At 37.8% G+C, this 21,657-nt stretch overlaps 1 protein-coding gene across 4 annotated transcripts in view; it reads left to right on the plus strand.

Moving 5' to 3' along the window:
- The window catches only part of EPB41L4A (erythrocyte membrane protein band 4.1 like 4A), a 264,564-nt gene that overhangs the window by 236,019 nt on the left and 6,888 nt on the right, over positions 1–21,657 (plus strand). For all 4 annotated transcript variants that reach the window (XM_036848718.1, XM_036848720.1, XM_036848717.1 and 1 more), the window contains 2 exons: positions 5,635–5,754; positions 21,029–21,076. In XM_036848718.1, the coding sequence (XP_036704613.1) occupies positions 5,635–5,754; positions 21,029–21,076 (168 nt within the window). The remainder of the gene's footprint in view (positions 1–5,634; positions 5,755–21,028; positions 21,077–21,657) is intronic.

Consider the following 21,657-nt stretch of genomic DNA (forward strand, 5'->3'; position numbering starts at 1 on the left):
ATAATACCTGTCCCGCCTACCTCACGGGGTTTATAAAGATCTGAGATCATGGATGCGCTTTGAAAAGCACAAAGGGCCCTGCATGGGCAAGTCCTATTCGATTGGCGAGAATGTTCAGCGCTGCTCAGTGTTACCTGAAGTCCTGTTGGATCTGCAAAGTGGGGCCCAGCTCCCTTTAACAATAAAGAAGTCAGTATTTCTAACAGGAATTTGTTCTGCCACAAACGTTGTTAGAGTTTCCTCCTGCTTTTTAGACGTCTTTTAGAATCTGTATCTGAATAATGGATTAAGATGGTTTGAAGTATTTTAAATGTGTTCCACAGGTCTTTTATATTATTTTTCTGAAAAAAGAAAGAAACCATCCTCTGTGGCACTGCAGCTAACAGGGACAATACATTTGAGCCGGGGAGATCTAGATCACGGCTTTGGCAGGGTTTTGTTGTTGTTAGAGTGATAACACAAAGCAAAGCATTCCTGTCCCTCTGCCCTAGGGAAAAAATGTGGTTTTGATGATGGCAAACTTAAACCAAGGGACGTTTCTTCCACATGGCCTGAAAACAGGTAACTGTTTCCTTGCAAGCATTCCCTCCTGCCTGGTCCCTGTCCCTGATTGAAGAGTCGGGGCTGGCTGCAAACCAGGTAAAAATTGCGGGTAGGGAGAGGGCAGTTCGTGCAGAGCAAATGGAAATGATGTTCACCGTGGTACAGATGGCACAGGGTTCTGATTTCCACTTTAATAAGTTGTATTAAGATTTAGACATTTGATGTGGATTATTTAGGGATTCCAGAGCATAATCCAAGTTGACAGAGATGACTGTGGAAGTGCGGAGCTGCAGCAAATGAGGAATGCTGTCAGATGACTAAAAGCAGAGCAGGTTGAACGATCCTGAAAACAGAAGGAGAGTTTGGGGAGGGAGATGGCACCAAACGCAGCCCGTTTTAGCAGGGAGAGCATAAGGAGTAAGTGGAAGAGATAGAAGCACCTTTAAGAGCAAATGAGAATAATTTATTGATGGTGGGGGAAGGTGGGAAAATGAATGAATTTTTTGCTTGCTGGTCTTCAGGGAGTATGTCGACAGATGCCTGGAACCAACATAAATTTCCCAAGGGAAGAAAAACTACTGAAAAAAAAAAGAAGACTGGTTTATAGCATGTGATCCAAAAATGAGAGCAGTGGTTGAGAAACACAAGTCCACAGTTCCCAACTGGGAACTGCAGATTTAATATTAGCAATGGAGTGGTTGTATGAAGCAATTGTCTGGGAAGTTGTGCTATTGCTGAAGAGTGGAGAGTTTTGTTTTTTTTTTTTACCGTATCTGACTGGCTTATAAATAAAGCACAAATAGAGAACCATAATTTTAAAGCTGGAAAGGATCTTTACAATAATTCAGTAGATGAAGAAACAGACCTGCCAAAGAAGGGTAAGCGTTTTGCCCAGGGTCTCTGAGTCAGATAATGACAGAGCTGGAACGAGGCTGAACTCAGGAGCGATGGGTATTGCTCTTATTGCCTGGAAGTGTCATTATACACTTGCTCTGTAAGATTTCTCAAGTTCAGTATTACACATGGTCTTTATCTCAGTGAATGAGAAATGAATTAAGAACTGGTATAAAGGAAGGTCCTATTAGGAACAAAACTGCCCGGGTAAAGGTAGAGGATGAAGTAAAACCCGTGGGGATTTGTATAGGAATCCATTTGGTACTGTGAAGAATTTTGCAGAAGAGGCAGAACTATAATTGGGAAGATAGGGAAGAAGAGACTAGGAACAGTCATTATCTTAATTATTGTTGTCAAACGATTATATGACGTTTCGCCTTCCAAACCTTTTGCAAACTTTAAGTGTCAAATGCAGTTAAAATCTAAATTGCACGGATAGCCTGAAAAAGTAGGGTGTTGAAGTTTGGTGAGACATGGAGGAAATGTATCAGAATTCTCTTATTCTGAAACATTATTGGAGAATGCTCTATTCTAGAGCGATGCTGTCCCTCGTACCTTGATTAAAAAGCAAAAACCTTCTTACGGTAAGGCTTCTTAGCCCAGTTGCTAACTCTCCTTGGTTGTACATGAGGAAATAGACAAAATGTGATGCATGTAGAGTTATTGCCTTAATGGATACAGGAAAGAAACAGCATTTTTTGAGGTTCAACTTTAAATATGACATTTGAAAATGAATACATTCCCAGTGAAAATTTCAACGGACTCCTTTCCCCCCTTAAGACTTTCATGACTATCTGTCATATAAGACATTTTGACTTTCTAAAAGGTACTATATTGATATAATGCTTACAGTGTTTTTATTCTTCATAATGTAAATACCCTCATTAAAATTAAAATGTAGCAGGAAAGGAGCAAAAACCAACACTTTGTGTGTGCTACACCTAAAGAGAAATGAGACTTATAAGGTAGAATCATGATAGGATATGTCTTTTGCGTTTAAAGATTTCTTTAGTTACTCATGCATAAACAAAATAGTTAACTCTTGCCTCATAAGGACTCAGTGTTACAATATTCTTGCCTGTAGGGCTAGGGTTTTTCCTTTCCATGTAGCATCTGTATTTTCTGGAGCAGTTCAGTGATGGAAGAAATGACACTTTCATTCTTGTAATGAGGTACCATTAACCAGAGGCCTTTTGTAAGGGTGTAATTTCAAACTTCATTACAGACTAAGGCAGCCACACCACCCGTTACTCAGGAGAATGTGCTTCTGTTGTGACTCTCCAATGAGCCTTACATTTTTAATGTACCTTGTTAGAATATTTATGAAAGAGTATCCCCAGTAGAGGGCAACTGTCTTTGGAACATGTGGGTCCCAAGGATATTAACTGACATGGTTTCACTGCCCTCACTTTCGACTTTTTGATTAGGAAAATAAAAGTTAAAGGTACATGCCATCGTCTGAAATTCTTTCTGATTTAGTTCTTATTATTAGTAAGGTACAAGAAATATATGTGTTCTTGTCTCAGGAGTTTTAATTTTTGTTATCAGAGTAAAGCCTCAGTATGAAAGTAGCCAGCTAAATTCCACAAAAGAAGAATGAGCATATACTGCTTGTGCTTCCTTTGAACTGTCTAAGGAATGTTTCTCTAGGAAAAGTATGTTTGCCTCAGTCAGGTTTCACCCTTGCTGGTAGGCTTGACCTCTCAAAAATATTTAAGGATGCTGATTTACTGATTTAAAAAAAAAAATAGTGAAATTTTGTCCTGTCCACAAACTGTGCAGCGATTTAGCTCACAATGGAAGCTGTAGTCTAAAAGACTCCAGGCTTAGGAGTTGCCAGGACCTGGTGTTATGTCTACCCCGGGCAATGCAAAGTGTGGGTTCCTGTGGGAGGGAAGACAGCTCCTTGCCAGCCTGACGCCTTCCCACTGTCTCTTCCTAACTTTGGATCCCTCAGTCCTGGGAGAGTCCAGGACAGTTCCCCCCGAGCAGGTCTGGTGGGTCACTCCCTGACTGTCACATGATACATGGAATGGCTCGGAGGTGTAGGTTCTGGCTATGAAAATACATATACATACACATGTGTGTGTATGCGCACATGGAATTTTCAAATGAGAGTGTTTGATTCAAAGACTGATTAATAATTATGACCTCGTCGTATACCTTCTCATATTTTTCTTCAGATGTTTCTAATATTCAGATTCATTCAGTTTTCATTTCCTCTGCACATGTCATTAGAAGAGGGAACTATGTTCTTGAATTTCTGAAAAATACCATGACTGTATCCTGTTAATATTCAAATAATAGCCTATTAGGAATGAAAGCTTTAGTGAGGAAATATATACAGTTCAAAGACTTGAAGTGTGTTACAGATAATTTTTTACTTAACACAATTCCTCTTTAATCTAGAGAGATTTAAATAGCTTCTTCCTCATAAGCTACTTTTTTTTAAAAATTGGAATTTGCTTTCCATTGTCTCGTTTAAGTATAAGTGAGATGAATGTATGTCACTCGTCTACTGGTTTGCATTATAAGCAAATCCAGATATCCACCCCACAGTCTGTACTAAGTGCTGTAACAGAGCAGCGGAAAGACATCTGTTCAGTGAGAGAAATGACTCCAGACTTGTCTATTCTTTTCATTTCTGTTTCGAAGCAGTTATGCTCGTGCAGTCACAGTACTGGGATGATAACCGTGCAATTCCATGCTGCTCTCCCACGCCCCGGGAGCAGCAGTCCGAAAGAAACACCCTGGAGCAGCTTCCTCAAGAACGTACATCAATTCAAAGTTAAAGATTCAAATAACAGGTGTTTGATTTTTGCAAGAAATACTCATGGCTTCACAGCATCATTGCAGTGCATTCCAGACATTATTTACACATTAATTAAGCACTTGCTTTAGTTAAGTACTTGGTTCCCTCTCTCCCCTGTAACACCTCACCCTCATTTTTAGAAAGACTTGATGCATCAAAAGTCCGAAACTTCTGCAGGCTGAGTGTGGTCCATGGATGGGTTTTGCCATGTCCATACAGTATTTCACATTCATAATTGGTTGCCATTACTTAAAAAATAGAAGAGTTTATTTTAAAAAAAATCCAGATTTGTGGATTATCTTTTAAAAACTGAGAGGATGAAGTAACATTGTCCCGTGCTCTTACATGGCAAGTGCCTGTGCCCCCCAGTACCCCCTCCCACCTGTTTCCCTGTCCCTCATTTTGCATTCCCTGCAGGGCCCCTGGCCACGCTGAGTGCTGAGTGCTCAGCCCTCATTCCCTCTTAAACATGCGAGCAGCAAAACCAGAATGCTCTGTGCCTACTCAGTTGCTCAGGCATTATGCCACCATATTTAAATTTTTTTATTTGTAGCTTCGTGTCTTAAAAAAATGGAAATTGTATCTGGCACTTATTGTGCATGAAAACTTGGACAATTTGTGAATTTTTAAGAGCATTTCAAAGGAAAACTATTCATTGCTGTTTTACTTAGTATATTTATATAAAATGATTTTGTTTCATGATTTAAGATTGTGTAGCAGACACCACTGTATCTTTAGTCGAAACCTAAATATGTTTTATTTTTTAATTTATTTATTTATTTTTGGCTGCGTTGGATCTTTGTTGCTGCGCGCGGGCTTTCTCTAGTTGCTGCGAGCGGGGGCTACTCTTCATTGCGGTGCGCGGGCTTCTCATTGCGATGGCTTCTCTTGTTGCGGAGCATGGGCTCTAGGCGCGCGGGCGTCAGTAGATGCCGCATGTGTGCTCAGTAGTTGTGGCTCGCGGGCTCTAGAGCGCAGGCTCAGTAGCTATGGCGCACGGGCTAAGTTGCTCCACGGCATGTGGGATCTTCCCGGACCAGGGCTCGAACCCGTGTCCCCTGCATTGGCAGGCGGATTCTTAACCACTGCGCCACCAGGGAAGCCCCTAAATATGTTTCAAATGAGTTTTGGTTTTGACACATGTCTTTTTACTAGAAAATTTTAAGCCGGGGATGAAGTCTGAAAATAACCAATATATGTTTACGTATTTATATATAAATATTATATACTTATCTACTTATGGATATATTAATACGGTTAATACATTCCTAGCTTTGAGTGATTATGGTAATATTGTGAAATAACTTTTAAAAACATGTTTAGGATGAACTGATAAAGCACCACATATGTGGATGTTAATTTTAGATGAATGGTCTTTCTTTCAGAATACGGCAGGAGAATGATATGGTTGATTCGGCGCCTCAGTGGGAAGCTGTACTAAGGAGACAAAAGGAAAAAAACCAGGCGGACCCCAACAACAGACGATCCAGACACAGATCTCGCTCGTATGTGCTCTCTCTTTATGCCTTGATTCAAAAACTCCGAGCTTTCGGTAGCATGCAGAGTCTAGGGCACATTGGGCTGTCTCTTTGAGGTCTTCTAAAGTGATTTAGTTCAACCATGATTATCCCACTGTTTATTTGTCATATATACCTTCTTATATTTGTTATGCTCATCAACTATATCTGAAGCAGTAGAAGTTGGAGCACAGCCAAAGCAAAATGTCATAAAAAACAAGGCTATCAAAATCATGTTTTGTTTTGTTTTTAAACAAAAGTATATATTCAACTGAATAAGTAGGAATAGTCTCCTTTGTTCTGGAGCCTGGCTGTTGGTGAAATACCTGCTGCTTATCTCAATTTGAGTCTGCAGAATCCTCTGAAGTCTTGTTCCAGATTAAACCAGATGTGAATAACTTCCCATCAAATCACCATTTGTGAGCAGTAGTCAGTGAGTGATTCATTACACCCCAGTGTTGAGATTGGCCTGCTCCTTCTGTTGCTAGGTAATGCCATGTGTGAGCATAATTACCCCATGATGAGGAGGTTGCCAGTTCACCAAATTAATTTTCTTTTGCACTGATAAAGTTTATACTTAAACAAAAATGTTTGCATCATCCAGATTTAGACTCTCCACACCCACCTCTTGTCCCAAAGCATACCTTTTTTTGTTGTTGTTGTGCAAGAAGTAGATTTACTAATACAGGATGCACAAGCGGTCAGGCAAGGGGGCTCTGCCCTGAGAGCTAAGTGAGAAAGCAGCTTTGGTTAGGGAGATTCACACTCCGTAGTCAGAGTGTGGGCCACCTTAGAAGGTGAGAGGCCCTGGGAGATACACCTTCCATAGACAGAATGTGGTCCAACTCAAAAGGTGAGAGCGGCCCCAAAGCATACCTTTTTAAAGTGAGCTGGACCTAACTACCTATCCTTTTATGATCCTGGGTGGTTAGATGTCTGGTGTTGCCTACTTGTGGAAGGAGGGATGGTGTCTCAGCAGGGCGGTGGGAGGATGCCTGGGATTGGATGGGAGGCAGAATCTAGAGGTAGGTGGGGAGCTCTGAGGGAGCCGGGCAGAAGGGTGCCAGTTCAGTTTCACAGAGGCCAGGAGCGGGCTCCAGAGGGAGCACCCCATAACCCTAGGGGACTCTGCTCAGCCTTAGAGGCTTGCTTTCGAATGAGAAGTTAACGCATAATGTGTGTGTGTTTTTATCAGTGGTGCATCATAACGAATGATGTCTGTTTCTTCTCTAATAGAAAATTTGCAGGTAGTCACTAAGCACTGTACACTCTATAGATTTATTCTTTACTCCATTTGTTTTTGTTCTGGAACCTAACTGAAATGTTCAATTTAAAGCAGAAGTTAATAAAAGTTTCCTTTGTCTTGCATACCACCTCTCCCTAATTCCATTAAAAAAAGAGAGGTTTAGAACAGGAAGAATCAAGCCCTAATTGTGGACAGTTTAACCAAAAGGCACAGAACCCCAAGATAGGATCCCAGCATGGTCCTGGGCATATCTTTTGCAACTATGCTTTTACCCTTCCATGTGGAATCTTTTTCTATGAGGGACTTATTATACACAAGTTTTGGTAACTTGGTATTAAATCTTAAAAACAGCATTCAGTTTTTCTAATTATTTCTAAAGCACTCTAAATTCAACTAAATGCCAATAATAACTTTCATTTATTAAATAAAGGGGAAAGTAAAATGAAATTAGGAAAAATCCTATATATAAACTTTGAAGAAGCCAAAATACATTTCTGGGGACAATAGTAAATAGTGAATAATCATTTATAGATAAAATTGATAAAGAGAATAATCCAAAGTTGTTGAGTATTACTGTTACTCTAATTCAGTTACATTATGGGGCAAATATTGTAGATGGCACTGTGGATTTAATCATTTTTAATTGAGTGATCTGAGATTCATTTAACACCCTAAGGAATAAACCTTTTTACAATTGAGGTAATTTGAGGTGAAATTTACATCTAGTGAAATTGCTCTCACCTTATGGGTAGAAGTCTATACATTTTGACAAGTGTATACATAGTGTATCCATCATGCCAGTCAAGATACAGAATTTAGAAAGTTCCCTCATACTCCTTCTGTTCAGTCCCCATCCCCCATAGGCAGCCACTGTTCTGATTTCTATCACCGTAGATTAGTTTTTTTCTCTTACTGAATGTCACATAAATGTAATTATACAATATATGCTCTCTTAAAATGTGGCTTAGTCCATTGTATGATTATACCACAATTTGTTTATCCATTCTCCTCTTGATGGATGTTTGGATTGTTTGCAGTTTTTGCTGTTTTGTGAAAAAGCTCAAGATACTCCACACAAGTGTACCTGTGGAGTACATTATCTTTTGCCTTGGGGTAAATACATGAGTGGAATTGCTCGGTTAGAGGATATGTCTAACCACATTTAATTTTATAAGAAGCTACTAAAATGATTTCCAGAGAGGCTGTATCATTTTATACTCCCACTAGTAATGTATGAGATTCAGTTCTGCTCTATTCTTGCCAATATTTGGTTTTGTCTGCCTTGTTAATTTTAGCTCGTCTAGTTGGCTTGAAGTAGTACCCTGCTGATGACTGACAAAGTTAACCACATTTTCCTGTGCTTACTGGTTATCCATATATGTTCATTTGAAAAGTGTTCAAGTTTTGCCCATTTTTAATTGTTGTTTTCTATTATTTATTTGTAGGGCTTTTTATATGTTCTGGATATAAGTTCTTTTTCAGATAGGTGTATTGTGAATATACATATCTGAAAAAGAATTCTCGGCTGTGGTTTGCTTTTTCATGTTCTTAACATTGTTTTTTGGTGAGCAGACATTAAATTTTGATGAAGACCAGTATACCTTTTTTTTTTTCATTTATAGTTAAGGCTTTTTTTGCATCTTAAGGAATATTTGCCTACCCCAAGGTCACAAAGATATTCTCATATCTTCTTGTAGCAACTATATAGACTTTGCTTTTATATTTAGATCTGTGATCCATTTAGAGTTAATTGTTCATTGTATGAGGTAGAGGTAGATATTGAGAAGTGTTTTTTTTCCAGGTGTTTTTCCAGTACCATTTGTTGAAAAGACTGTCTTCATTGAAATGCCTTGGGGCCTTTGTTGAAAATCAACGGACTGCTTAGATGTGGGCCAATTTTGTTTCATTGATCTGTTGTTTGTCTAGTCTTAAGCCACCATGTTGTCTCAGTTACTGTAGCTCTACAGTAAGATTTGAATCATGCAGTGTAAATTGTCCAACTTTGTCCTTCTTTTTGTCAAGGTTGTTTTAGCTATTTTAGATCCTTTGCAGTTCTATGTAAATTTTTGAATCAGCTTGTTAGTTTTTGCACAAAAAAAAGAAAAAAACCTGTAGACTTTAGATTAGGATTATGTTGAGTATCTATCGATCAATTTTGAGAAAATTAGTGTCCTACTCATCCATGTATTTAAGTCTTTAACTTCTTTCAGCAATGTTTCTAGGTTTCCAGTATAGTTATTGCATTTATTTTGTTAATTTAATCCTAAATATTTAATATTTTCAATGGTATTGAACTACATTTTGTAAAATATTATTTTCAAATTGTTAGTATATAGAAACACAAATTATTTTTTTAATATTGATATTTTATCTTGCCATCCTGTAACCTTGTTAAATTGACTTATTAGCTTTGGAAGCCTTTAAAACATTTTTTTTCTTAGGATTTTCTACCTTTGCAGTCATTTTGTCTGTGAACAGAGACAGCTTTCCTTTATTACTAATCTTTTGCCTTTTACTTCTATTTCTTTCCTAAATGTACCGGCTAGATTTTCCAGAATAGTGTGGAATTACATTGTTGAGTCGAAGTGTTAAGAAAGCAGACATCCTTGGCTTGTTCTCTTTCTTGGGGAGAAAGCATTCAATATGTCACATTAAATATGATGCTAGCTATAAGATTGAAGAAGACCCCTTCTATTCCTAGTTTAAGAGTTTTTTTTGTTTTATCATGAATGAGTTTTGAAGTTTGTTATTAGCTTTTTCTGCATCTGAGATGATTGTATATGGGTTTTCTTTATTCTGTCAGTGGAGGAATTACATTGATTCAGTTTTGAATGATACATCCTTGCATTCCTGGGATAAGACCTTAGTGATTCTGATCTATTATCCTTTCCGTATATTGCTGGATTCTATTTGATATTATTTTGTTAATATTTTCTTTTCCTATGTTCATGAGAAATTCTGGTTTATAATTTTCTTGTAGTATCTTTGTCAGGTTTTTTTTTTTTTTAAACATGGTTATGCCGGTCATTTAAAATAGTTTAGGAAGTTTTCCTTTTTTTCTCTATTTTCTGAGAGTTAATGTAAAATTAGCAGTACTCCTTCCATAAATATTTGATCTAATTTACCTGGGAAACCAACCCTGCCACAGATTTGCTTTGTGAAAAGTTTTAAATTACAAACTGAGGAATTCCCTGGTGGTCCAGTGGTTAGGACTCTGGGCTTCCACTGCAGGGGGCACGGGTTCAATCCCTGGTTGGGGAACTGAGATCCCGCATGCCACTGTGCGGTGCGGCCTAAAATAAAATAAAAAATAAACTAGTATCTCTTAAAAATAAATGAATAAATAAATTACAGACTGAAATTCTTTAGCAGATACTGGGCTGTTCAGATTGTGTCTACTTGTTATGTGTAGGTTTAGGTAGTAGGTGTTTTTAAAAGAATTTGTTCATTTTATCTAAGCTGTCAAATCTTTTAATAAAAAATTTGTTTGTAATAATTCTTTAGTATCCTTTGAACATCTGTTGTGATGTTACCTTCTTCATTCCTGATGTTGATAAGTTGTGTCTTCTTGTATTTTTCTCCTTAATTGTGTTTTCTAGTCTTTCAGAGAACTAACTTTGGGTTTAGTTGATTTTCTTTATCTGTTATCTATTTCATTGATTTCTACTCTTTATTACTTCCTTCTATCTATTTTGTCTTTTATTTGCTCTTTTTTTTCATCTTCTTAAGGTGACACTGATTTTAAACCTTTCTTCTTCTTTAATATAAGTATAAAGTTCTAAATTTCCCCTAAGTCTTGCTTTAACTATATTTCATATATTTTGATGTGTTGTTTTCATTATCATGCAGTTCAAAATTTTTAATTTCACCCGTGATTTCTTTGACCTTGGTTTTTTTTAGTAGTGTGTTATTTAATTTCCAAGTATTTGGAGATTTTTCTACATATCTCATTACTATTAATTTCTAATTTACTTATGTTTTGGTTAAAAAAAATCTGTAAGATTTCAGTCATTTCAAATTTGTTGAGATCTGTCTTAAGAGCTATCATATAGTCTTTAACGATGAACGAGCTGGTGGACTTGAAAAGAATCATTCTCAGTTGTTGGGTGTAGTTTACAAATGTCAAGTAGATCTAGTTTGCTGATAGTGTTGTTCAGATGGTCTATGTCTTTACTGATTTCTTTGTTTACCTTTCAATCAGTCATTGAGAGAGATATGTTAAAATTTCCAATAATGATTATGGATTTGTCTGTTTTACCCTTTAGTTCTGTCAGTTTTTGCTTCAAGTTATTTTGAAGCTCTGGTATTAGGTACACACATATTTGTGAATTTTTTGGAGGGGGGTCTTCCTGATAAATTGACCTTTTTATCATTATGAAATGTCCTCTTTATTCTGGTGATACTCTTTACTCTATGTCCATTATAACCACACACTCGTGTGTGTGTGTGTGTATGTGTGTGTGTGTGTATTTATATAACCATTACACCATTTTCATGCTCACTTTTTGCATGGTATATGTTTTAATACTTTACTTTAGACCTAAGTATATCTTTATGTTTAAAGCTCATCTCTTGATCTCTTGTAGACAGCAGTATTTGGTCTTTTTTTTTTTTTTTTAATCTAGTCTGACCATCTCTAACTTTTAAATTGAATGTTTAGGATACTTATGGGTCATGTAATTATTAATATTTTGGGGTTTAAGTCTGCCATCTTACTCTTTCTTCCTGTTTACTGAATCTATTTTTTGTTAGTTTGTTCCTCCTTTCCTATTGTATTTTGTGTTAACTGAATATTTTTTGGTATTCTATTTTACTTTTTATATTGACATCTTAAGCTATACTACTTTTTATTATTTTTTTATTTAGTGGTTTCTTTATGACTTACAGTATGGTTCCTAATTTATCACAGTCTGTTTAGGGTTAATATCATAAAATTTTATTAAAACTTAGAAATCTTAGAAAAATATAGTTCCAATTATCCCCTCTTTGTTCTTTGTGCTTTTGTCCTGTATTTGATTTTTGCATGTTAGTAACCCCACATTTCAATGTTACCATCTTTGCTTCAACAGTACATTGTTTTCAAAAGAAATCAGAAAAAGAGGAACAAAATTTTATAGTTAATGTGGTAGGCAGAAAATGTCCCCTAGATATGTCGATGTCTTGATCTCCATAACTTGTGAATATTTTGTTAGATGGCAAAGGGGAATTAAGGTTGCAGATGGAATTAAGATTGTTAATCAGTTGACCTTCTGCCAAGGAGATTATCCTGAATTATCCAAGTGGACCCAAGTAACCACAAGGGTTCTTAAAAGTGGAACAAGGGACAGAAGAGGAAGTCAGAGTAATTCAATTTGAGAACAGCTTAACCTGCTGTTGCTGGATTTGAAGATGGAGGAAGGGGTCATCAACCAAGAATGTGGGCAGCCTCTGAAAGCTGGAAGAGGCAAGGAAATGGATGTTCTCCTAAAGCCCCCTGGAAGGAATGCAGCCCTGTCAACGTCTTGATTTTAGTCCAGGGACACCAGTGTCAGATCTGACCTACAGAAGTGTAAGATAATACATTTGTATTGTTTTAAGCCACTAAATTTATGGTAATTTGTTACAGTGGCAATAGGAAATGAATACAGTTGCCCAGTTTACTGTTACTTGTGTGTTCTGTTCCTTTCTCTAGATCCAATGTTCCATTTTCCTTCCTTTAGCATTTTTTGTAATACAGGTCTGTAGTTGATAAATTGTCTGTTTTACTTTATATGAACATGTTGTTATTCTACTCTTATTTGTAACAGATACTTTCACTATCTATCAAGTTTGGGGTTGATGGTTTTTCCTTTCACACTTTAAAGAGATTGTCTGTTGTCTTCTGATCTCTGTCATTTGTGGTAAGTTAGCCTTCATTCTGTAAACACTGTATGGAATTTGTCTTTTTTTCACTAGCTACTTTTATGACTTTTTTTCTTTATCTTTAGCTTTTTAGCTCTTTGATTATGGTGTGGCTAAGTGTGGTTTTCTTTATACAGTTGAACCTTGAACAACACAGGGGTTAGGGGCACCAGCCCTCCCATGCCCTCGAAAATTCATGTATAACTTACAGTTGGCCCTCGGTATACGTAGTTCCCCTTTATCCACGATTCCACATCTACGGATTCAACCACCTTTGGACTGTATAGGTACTGTAGTATTTACTATTGAAAAAAATCCATGTATAAGTGGACCCGAGCAGTTCAAACCCGTGTTGCTCAAGGGTCAACTGTATCTATCATCTTCTTCTGTAATTTGGTATTTTTTACCAAATTGGGGACATTTTTGGCCATTATTTTTCAAATTCTTTTTTCTGACTCATTCTCTTTTTCCTTTTGGGCATCCAGTTGTATATATGTTAGACCATTTGATATTGTCCCACAAGCAACTGAGGTTCTGTTCATGTTTCAAATTTTTCTCCCTTTTTCAATCATGGTAATTTCTATTAACCTGTTTTCAACTTCATCAACCCTTCCTCCTACCCTCATAGTCCAGTCTGCTATTAAACTCATTCAGTGAACTTTGTACTTCCCTGTTTTAGAATTTCAGTTTTGTTATTTTTATACTCTCCATTTCTCTGCTGAGATTTCCCATCTATTCATTGATTATGTTCCTATTTTCCTTTAAGGTGCTGTATATATTTATACAAGATGTTTTAGGGGAATTCCCTGGCAGTCCAGTGATTAGGACTCTGAGCTCTCACTGCCAAGGGCCTGCGTTCGATCCCTGGTCAAGGAACTAAAATCCCACAAGCCTCACAGTGCCCCCCGCCGAAAAAAAAAAGATGTTTTAAAGCCCTTGGTAAATTCCCATATCTGGGTCTTTCAAAATCTATTTTATTGACTACTTACATTTTATTTTTCTTTCCTAGATTATGACTATATTTTTCTGCCTCTCTGCCTGTATAATAATTTTTTATTGCATGCTGGAAATTTTAGAGGATATGTTGTAGGAGGTCTGGATTATGTTGTCTCTGGATTATGTTGTCTTCCTTTAAAGAGTATCAAATTTTGTTCTGGAAGGCAACTGAATTACTGTTGGATCCTCTTGATCTTATTTTTTATGCTTTGATAGGGTGGGACTTTTTAGATTTTGTCCTTAGCCTAGGGTATGTTCTTTACTTTAGGCTTGGTCCTTATTCTTAAGGCCTGGCCTTTCTGGAGTCTTAGTTGAATGCACAGAGTGCTCAGCATGACTTCTCCACTGTGACTGCAGCAGAGCCTTGTCTGCTACCACTTCACACAGCTCTCAGCCTTGCAGTGGCTGTTTTCTGTTAGGCCTCAGAGTCCCACCCAGCTTATGTATAGATTAAATGTAGTGAATGTTCTCAGCCAACCTCTTAAGGAAAACCCCATGCAGACTTCTGGAGTCCCACTTTTTTCTTTTATCCTGCACTGTAAATTTCAGCCTCAAATTTTGATTTCTACCTCCTCAGCCCTGTGAATCTGTTGCTTCTTGAGTTTCACCTCCCTGTACCACATTGGGAAAGTGCCCCCAGGCAGAAAACTTGAGCAAATTGGTGGGGGGGCGGAGGGGGGCGGTTAACCTTGTGTTTCCCTTCTCTCAAAGATCACAGGCTTATGGTATCTGTTGCCCAATGTCTGACAAACAGTTGCTTTGTGTATTTTGTTTTATTTTATAGTTTTTGAGGATGGGAAGGGAGGGTTTGTCTGATATCAGTTACTCCATTGGACCAGAAGTGGAAGTTCAAGAATATTCTTTTGAGGTAGAGTAATATCTTTGAATTGGGTATTGCTTCTATTGGATCAACTGAAATCAGAAAAGAGCCTTATGGTACTTTGAATTTAAAATCTTATTTAAACTTTCTTTTAAATCTTACCTTCATGATAAAGATATCAGATCAGACAGAGGGTTATTTCAGAACAATGCAATTGTATGAGAGAACCCCATTAAGAGTTTGATGTGTACCTTCCTGGAATTTAGTTTTAAAGCAAACCATAAAAAGACTTAGTAAATGTTTGTGGGATGACGTTGTAACTGAACTTGATTGTTTAACTATATAGCTGATATGGCCAAAGTACAGTTAACAAAAAAATCTGTTTGAAGAGTAGTTCATTCAGAAGTTGCTCTGGCTGCTGAGTGAAAAGCAGATTGAGAAAGAAAAGGAAGCAGGAAGAGCAATTTAAAAATATTTTGGTGGTCCAGGTGTGAGGTGGTTTTAGCTCAGAAAAGATAGTGGTGGTGGAGATGAAGAGAAGTGGATGAATACACATTTTGGAAGGAGAGCCAACAGGTTCATAGTGTGAGAGATATCGTGGATGGATTTTGAGTTGATGGATTAAGTGGGTAGACATGCCTTTTTACCCACTCCATCCATGAGATGGAGTGAGGTGGTCTGGGGATGTGTGGGAAGTGACAAGATTTCTGTTCCATTAGGTTTGAAAAACCAAGTGGGTGGTCAAATGGAAATGTCAGGTAGGCAACTGGATAAAAGGGTTCAAATTCTACAAGATGATGGATTACTTTATTTAGGACAAACTGGGCTCTGCCTTTTATTTGAGCTATGACATTAAAAACCTGAGGTTTGTTGACAATTAAGAAAATATCTGCTGGGTGCTATCGTCAGACCAGATCTCTGTCTGCCTTCTGCGTCTCCGAGTGTTAGCTTATTACCTAATCTCCACAAACTTCTAGTGTCATGTCTACAACACAGATGATACCATCCTCATGAGATTTTGCTGAACATTATTAAGTCAGATCACATATGTCAAGTGACAGCGTAAATACTCAATTGCAGTTACTGTAATTAGTAAGTTCTCCAGGTCTCAGTTTATCTGTATAAACAAGGTACTTGATTTTTTTTCCCTTGAAATGAGGAAGAGCTGAGAAGTGAAGAGAGTTGGGTGGGGCCCAACTCACATTAAAATTAGAATTTGAGAATTTAGGAATCACTACAGCTTTTTTTTTTTTTAAGTTAAAACATGGTTAGAGCACCATCTGAAGAAAATAATTAAAATTGTTCTTCAGATATATGTATGAGTATATGTAGCATTTCAGATATATAGTAAACCACATATCTCTCAGTTACTCCCATATTCTTGAATTCCTACTACAGTGTCTGTAAATTGCCCATGTAGAGGTATCCACTGAGGATGAATGTTACATCATTCATACATGATTCACTCATTGTTTTTTAAATCTCCAATGATAAACTAGAAACTTGTGTTTATTATTATATGCCAGAGACATACAGTAGTATAAAATACAAAATCTCTCCTAAAACACATTAAACTGAAATATGATTGGATATCATCTAGAAAAATGTGAGAAGTAAGGTTTTATCCAGTTTATTTTTCAGCTGCATTGCCATGACATTCACGTTTGCTTATCATTAGGAAACTTAGATGAAACTTCTTTTCTACGTGGATGAGTTTTTACTAACTGGGATATTTGGAGGAGGCATCAAAGCTGAAACAATTAAGTTCTCATAGGTTCAACCTGTGTGTGCGTGAAGGCTCAGGCTCCCCCTGGTGGCAATAATGTCTTACTACTTCTATTGAAAAATGCTACCGTGGAAGATGAGGTTGTCAGGGTAGAATGATGTACCCAGTTAGACACAAAACAGAAGTCTGGTGCCTTAGATAAAGATTTAGCGTGAAGTCCCTGGAATTGACTCCTGAGCGATCTTCAGCAGCTAGGTTTCTGGGCTCTGTGGCTTTCTAATCTTTCTTTAATTCTGAGAGGGGGAGAGGGAAGGAGGGGAAGATTAAGACATCTCCTAATCCTATCTATTCTGACCACTCAGGAATATGATGAGGAATTACTGAGATATATGTTAAGTGCTTTGAATTCTTTAAATAAAGATGTTTTGTAAACTTAGTTTTCTTAGTAACACATTTTCAGCTCTAAATTTCCTTCTATGGCAGTGGTCAGTATAAGATCACAAAAATAATAAGTCAAATGCTGTCATCCTTATTATTTTATTTTCAGTATAATATAATACACAAAACATAGTATATTATCTACTATACTATAATATATAGCATATATGCTATACTATATAACATATGGCGTATATAATATATAAACTATAATATATGCCATATATTATAGTATAACATTTTCTAGGTAATATAATTAGAGTATTTGGAGGATGCAGAAGAAGACTATAAGGAAGAAGAAAAATTATTTCTAAATGATGTCTCATCGAAGAAATTTCTCTGAAAGGTGAATATTAATTTGAGTTATTGGTATAAGGTGTGTATGAGGGATACTTTTGAAAGATACTGGACTAATACTGGACTGAATGTATATTTTATATATACATTGTACCTATGGACAACTCATGGTTCTATTTCCTTAGGAAATTATTTGGAGAGTTCAAGTAAAACACCTACATAATTAAGTCTTTTAATTAAGAAAAATGGCTGTTAAAATTCCACAGCTTTCTGAATCCGCAAAATGATGTTGAGCTGCACCTAATGAAATCATCCTAAATTATTGATGAAATTTGTGCAGATGTCAGCATAAAAATGATATAGTTCTCATTAGCATGTAGCCTGTGTTTACATTTATTAAATCACAGGTTGTCTAGCAGTTGGAGATTAGCATTTTTTTTTTTTTTTAGCCTTGGGACTTTTCCTTGTCTTAACGCTGTTTGAAACTGCTGGCATTTCAGAACTCAGTTTGGTTAAATATATGACTATTACGGTACTGTAGAATTTAAACATATAGACTAAATTCCTGGATTTTTTTTTTTTTTTTTAATTAATTAATTAATTAATTTATGGTTGTGTTGGGTCTTCGTTTCTGTGCGAGGGCTTCCTCCAGCTGCGGCAAGTGGGGTCCACTCTTCATCGCGGTGCGCGGGCCTCTCACCATCGTGGCCTCTCCTGTTGGGGAGCACAGGCTCCAGACGCGCAGGCTCAGCAACCGTGGCTCACGGGCCCAGTCGCTCCACGGCACGTGGGATCTTCCCAGACCAGGGCCCGAACCCACGTGCCCCGCACTGGCAGGCAGATTCTCAACCACTGCGCCACCAGGGAAGCCCTCCTGGATTTTTTAAGACCAATATTTATGGCTAGAAGGACTGATGTTCTTTTAAGGTAACATTTCTGCTAATTTTTCTGAGATGGGAATGAAAGGCATTTCTTGTGGAATTGCAGCATTAATAACTTTTTTAAAAAAATTGATGTATAGTTGATTTACAGTGTTGTGTTAGTTTCAGGTGTACAGCAAAGTGATTCAGTTGTACATATGCTTTTACAGATTCTTTTCTGTTATAGGTTATTACAAGATGTTGAATATAGTTTCCTGTGCTTGTTGTTTATCTTTTTTACATATAGTAGTATGTATATGTTAATCTCAAACTCTTAATTTATCCCTCCCCCCCATAGTAGCTTTTTAAAACATGAAAATACCTTTTTTTTTTCTGTTCTGATAATTAACATAAGAAATTCTCTTGGCTAAAAGAAAAAAATCAGACAAGATAGGAAAGTATAAATAAGAAAATAAAAAATTAGTTGCAATTCCAACACTCAGAAATATCTGTTGTTATCAATTTTTTGTATGTTGCTCATATTCATCATCTTTCACCACCACTAGGCCTGGTGTGGTGGCCTTGGGGGGCATGTCCTCCTTGCCCCTCATTGCTTTTTCTCATTCTCCTCCCCTCCTCCCTCAAAGCACTTAGCTTTGAGTCTCATGCCATCAGATTATTCCTTCGTTCTTTTAAGATTTAGTTCCTGCCTCAGTGTCATTCTCTCCAACACTATTCAATAGCCACATAATGGATCTTTACAATAACTTGGCCTCTTTGTTCCTTCACGAAACCTTAGCTGTTTTACTTCCTCATCATACCTTTGACCAGTGGTTTCTAATCTGGGGCAGTTTTTCCCCCCAGGGAACATTTGGCAATGTCCAGAGTCATTTTTGGTTGTCCCACAGGGAAGGTGTTACTGCGTCTGTGGGTGCTACTAATCATCCTACAGTGCACAGGACAGCCCCTGGCAACTAAGAATTATCTGACCCAAAATGTCAGTAGTGCTGAGGTTGAGACACCCTGCTCTAACTTGAAGATAGCCTCACTACTGCACCTTCCTGAAATAAGAATGATTCCTAGCAGAGTAGCTTCCTAACCTTGATATTATATAATACTATGGATTACTGGGTGACTTCCTGTGAGAATCAGATGCTGGTGTATAATTACAATGGAACCATCTCTCTCTGGGAACAGAATAATAGCTTAGTGCTTTTAGTATTAGCACCTTCTCTGGCAGTATCATTGAATGCGTTAGCGTATTGTCTAGTGAATCAGACCAGCCAAATGTAGGAAAGGCAGATCCCATATAGAAAATCCTTCCAAAGAAGCATTTAAGTTTTTTTAAGCATACAATTTTATTCTTTATAACAAACTCTACCTTTAACAATACCATATTTTATATGTCTGAGACCAAGGCTTCATCTCCTCCCCTTTATCTTCTTTTTAAAAGAATTTTTTTAAATTAATTAATTTATATTTGGCTGTGTTGGGTCTTCATTGCTGCATACGGGCTTTCTCTAGTTGTGGCGAGCGGGGGCTACTCTTCGTTGCGGTGTGCAGGCGTCTCACTGCAGTGGCTTCTCTTGTTGCGGAGCACGGGCTCTCAGTGCACAGGCTTCAGTAGTTGTGGCACTCGGGCTCAGTGGTTGTGGCTCGCGGGCTCTAGAGCGCAGGCTCAGTAGTTGTGGCGCACGGGCTTAGTTGCTCCGCGGCATGTGGGATCTTCCCAGACCAAACCCGTGTACCTCACATTGGCAGGCGGATTCTTAACCACTGCGCCACCAGGGAAGTCCTCCTTCCCCTTATCTTCTGTGTTTGACTCCTTTTGAGTTGATTAAAAGGTCTTTACAGACAGATTTTTTTTTCTCCACAAAGGAAAAAACCACTTAGTCAATTCAATTGCTAGAAAGTAGTTTATTGTATTCTGTGGGCTCAGAAAGCCCTACCAGAATGCCTCAGCGATGCCCTTATTAACTGAGAAAAATGAAAGCAATGATAATATCATACGCTGAAAGTAATATTGAGCCCAGAAATGCTGATACAGATTATGGGTGTAAAATTCCACAGGACAGTATCAGTGGCTTTGTTTAGCTCCAGACATTTTAATTGTTAGGGTTTGGGTCGTTTCTTTGGGCCTTTATTAGACCTTGGTTCTCTTGAAAGGACTGATGAAAGCTTATTTTCTCACTACGAAAAATAAATCATTCCATGGCAACAATTGCTGTGATCATAGATTTCCAGTTCTCATTGCTGTTATGGGGAGTGTGAACACCTGAATGCTGGCTTTGAATTTCTTATTCTAGGAAATTAAAAGTAGTGGTACAGTTTCTGTTCAAGTAGTTCTTGGAGCAGAAGAGATTTGTGGGCTCTGTATATAGGATGGAGAAGGGCACGTGGGGGGTGGCAGCACAGACCACAGATAGGTTCCAGCTTTGTGGGCCCACACCGTGGCCCAGAAATGCAACGTCAGATGCAACAAGAAAGGACAGTGGGTCAGTGGCGCACAGTCTGCCAATCTGGCTGTCCCACCATTTTCTTTGCCCTTGCGGTGCTGCTTCCACTAGGTAATCACAGATCACGTTGGGAGTCGTTCATATTAATAGAATCAGGATGAATTCTTTTGCCTTTTCTTATAAGTAATTAGCAGGACCAGAAACAGAAGCCTCAAATCATTCTTCATTGTAAAACCACCACTGGGGGGTGTGTAGATTTGCCCCTGTAGTTCTAAGCTCTTTCATTAAATGAAGCCCTGGTTATGGCTGATTTTTATGTGATTTTTTTTTTTTTAGTGGGCTAGCAGATAAATTGTCTGGTATCTTTGTACTAACCATCCCACATTAGCCTTCCCTGTCCAGTCTTTCCTTGTCTGGTGTCAGCTGGCAAATAAGAACTTCACAGTCTGGAAACTGTTAATGTTGTAGCTCTTCTAAAGTTAGAGATTAGATTGTTAGATGAAGCGTGTTTGCAGAGATGAGTGTTGTTTTTTCTATTTATAGGAGAAGTCCCGATATTCAAGCAAAAGAAGAGTTATGGAAGCATATTCAGTGAGTACTGTTTTTAAAACCCATGTGGTTTGAAGGCATTTACAAGGAAGACCACTGACACCAAGAGGCAGCCTCGGGCTGAAGCCTGTCAGGTGGCCTTCACGGCCGTCATTCTGTGGAGCCTGGCACTCAGTGGTGGTGCCTTACCACACCAGCAGACCTCTGCCGGCAGCCCTGACATCTCCTCTCCTGAGGCCAGCTAGCCTCGCCTGTAAATGAGCCTCAGACAGGCCAATATCGTATAAATAAATATCAAGGAAAAGAAATTTTAAGAAAGAAAGACACCTGCTACAGGGGAGAGAAGCAGATCTTTTGTAGGGAAATGGGGGTGTCTGGAGAGTCATCTACATTCCGGTTATAGAAAAACTGGAAGAAGGTAGAAGAGCTACAGAAAAGGTTTTCCTCCCATTTTTTTCCTGAAATACATCCTAGTTTTAAAATCTTCGTTCCTGGCTTATATCTCTATTATTTTTATTAACACCATGTTTTGCAACAAGATTAGAAAGGGGGAAACTCACCTGCCAATTGTGGAAGGTGTTAGTATTTATATCAGTATCAAAACTTTAATTCTCATGCTCATT

Source organism: Balaenoptera musculus, chromosome 3 (genome assembly GCF_009873245.2).
Source record: "Balaenoptera musculus isolate JJ_BM4_2016_0621 chromosome 3, mBalMus1.pri.v3, whole genome shotgun sequence".
In the NCBI taxonomy this organism is placed as follows: domain Eukaryota; kingdom Metazoa; phylum Chordata; class Mammalia; order Artiodactyla; family Balaenopteridae; genus Balaenoptera; species Balaenoptera musculus.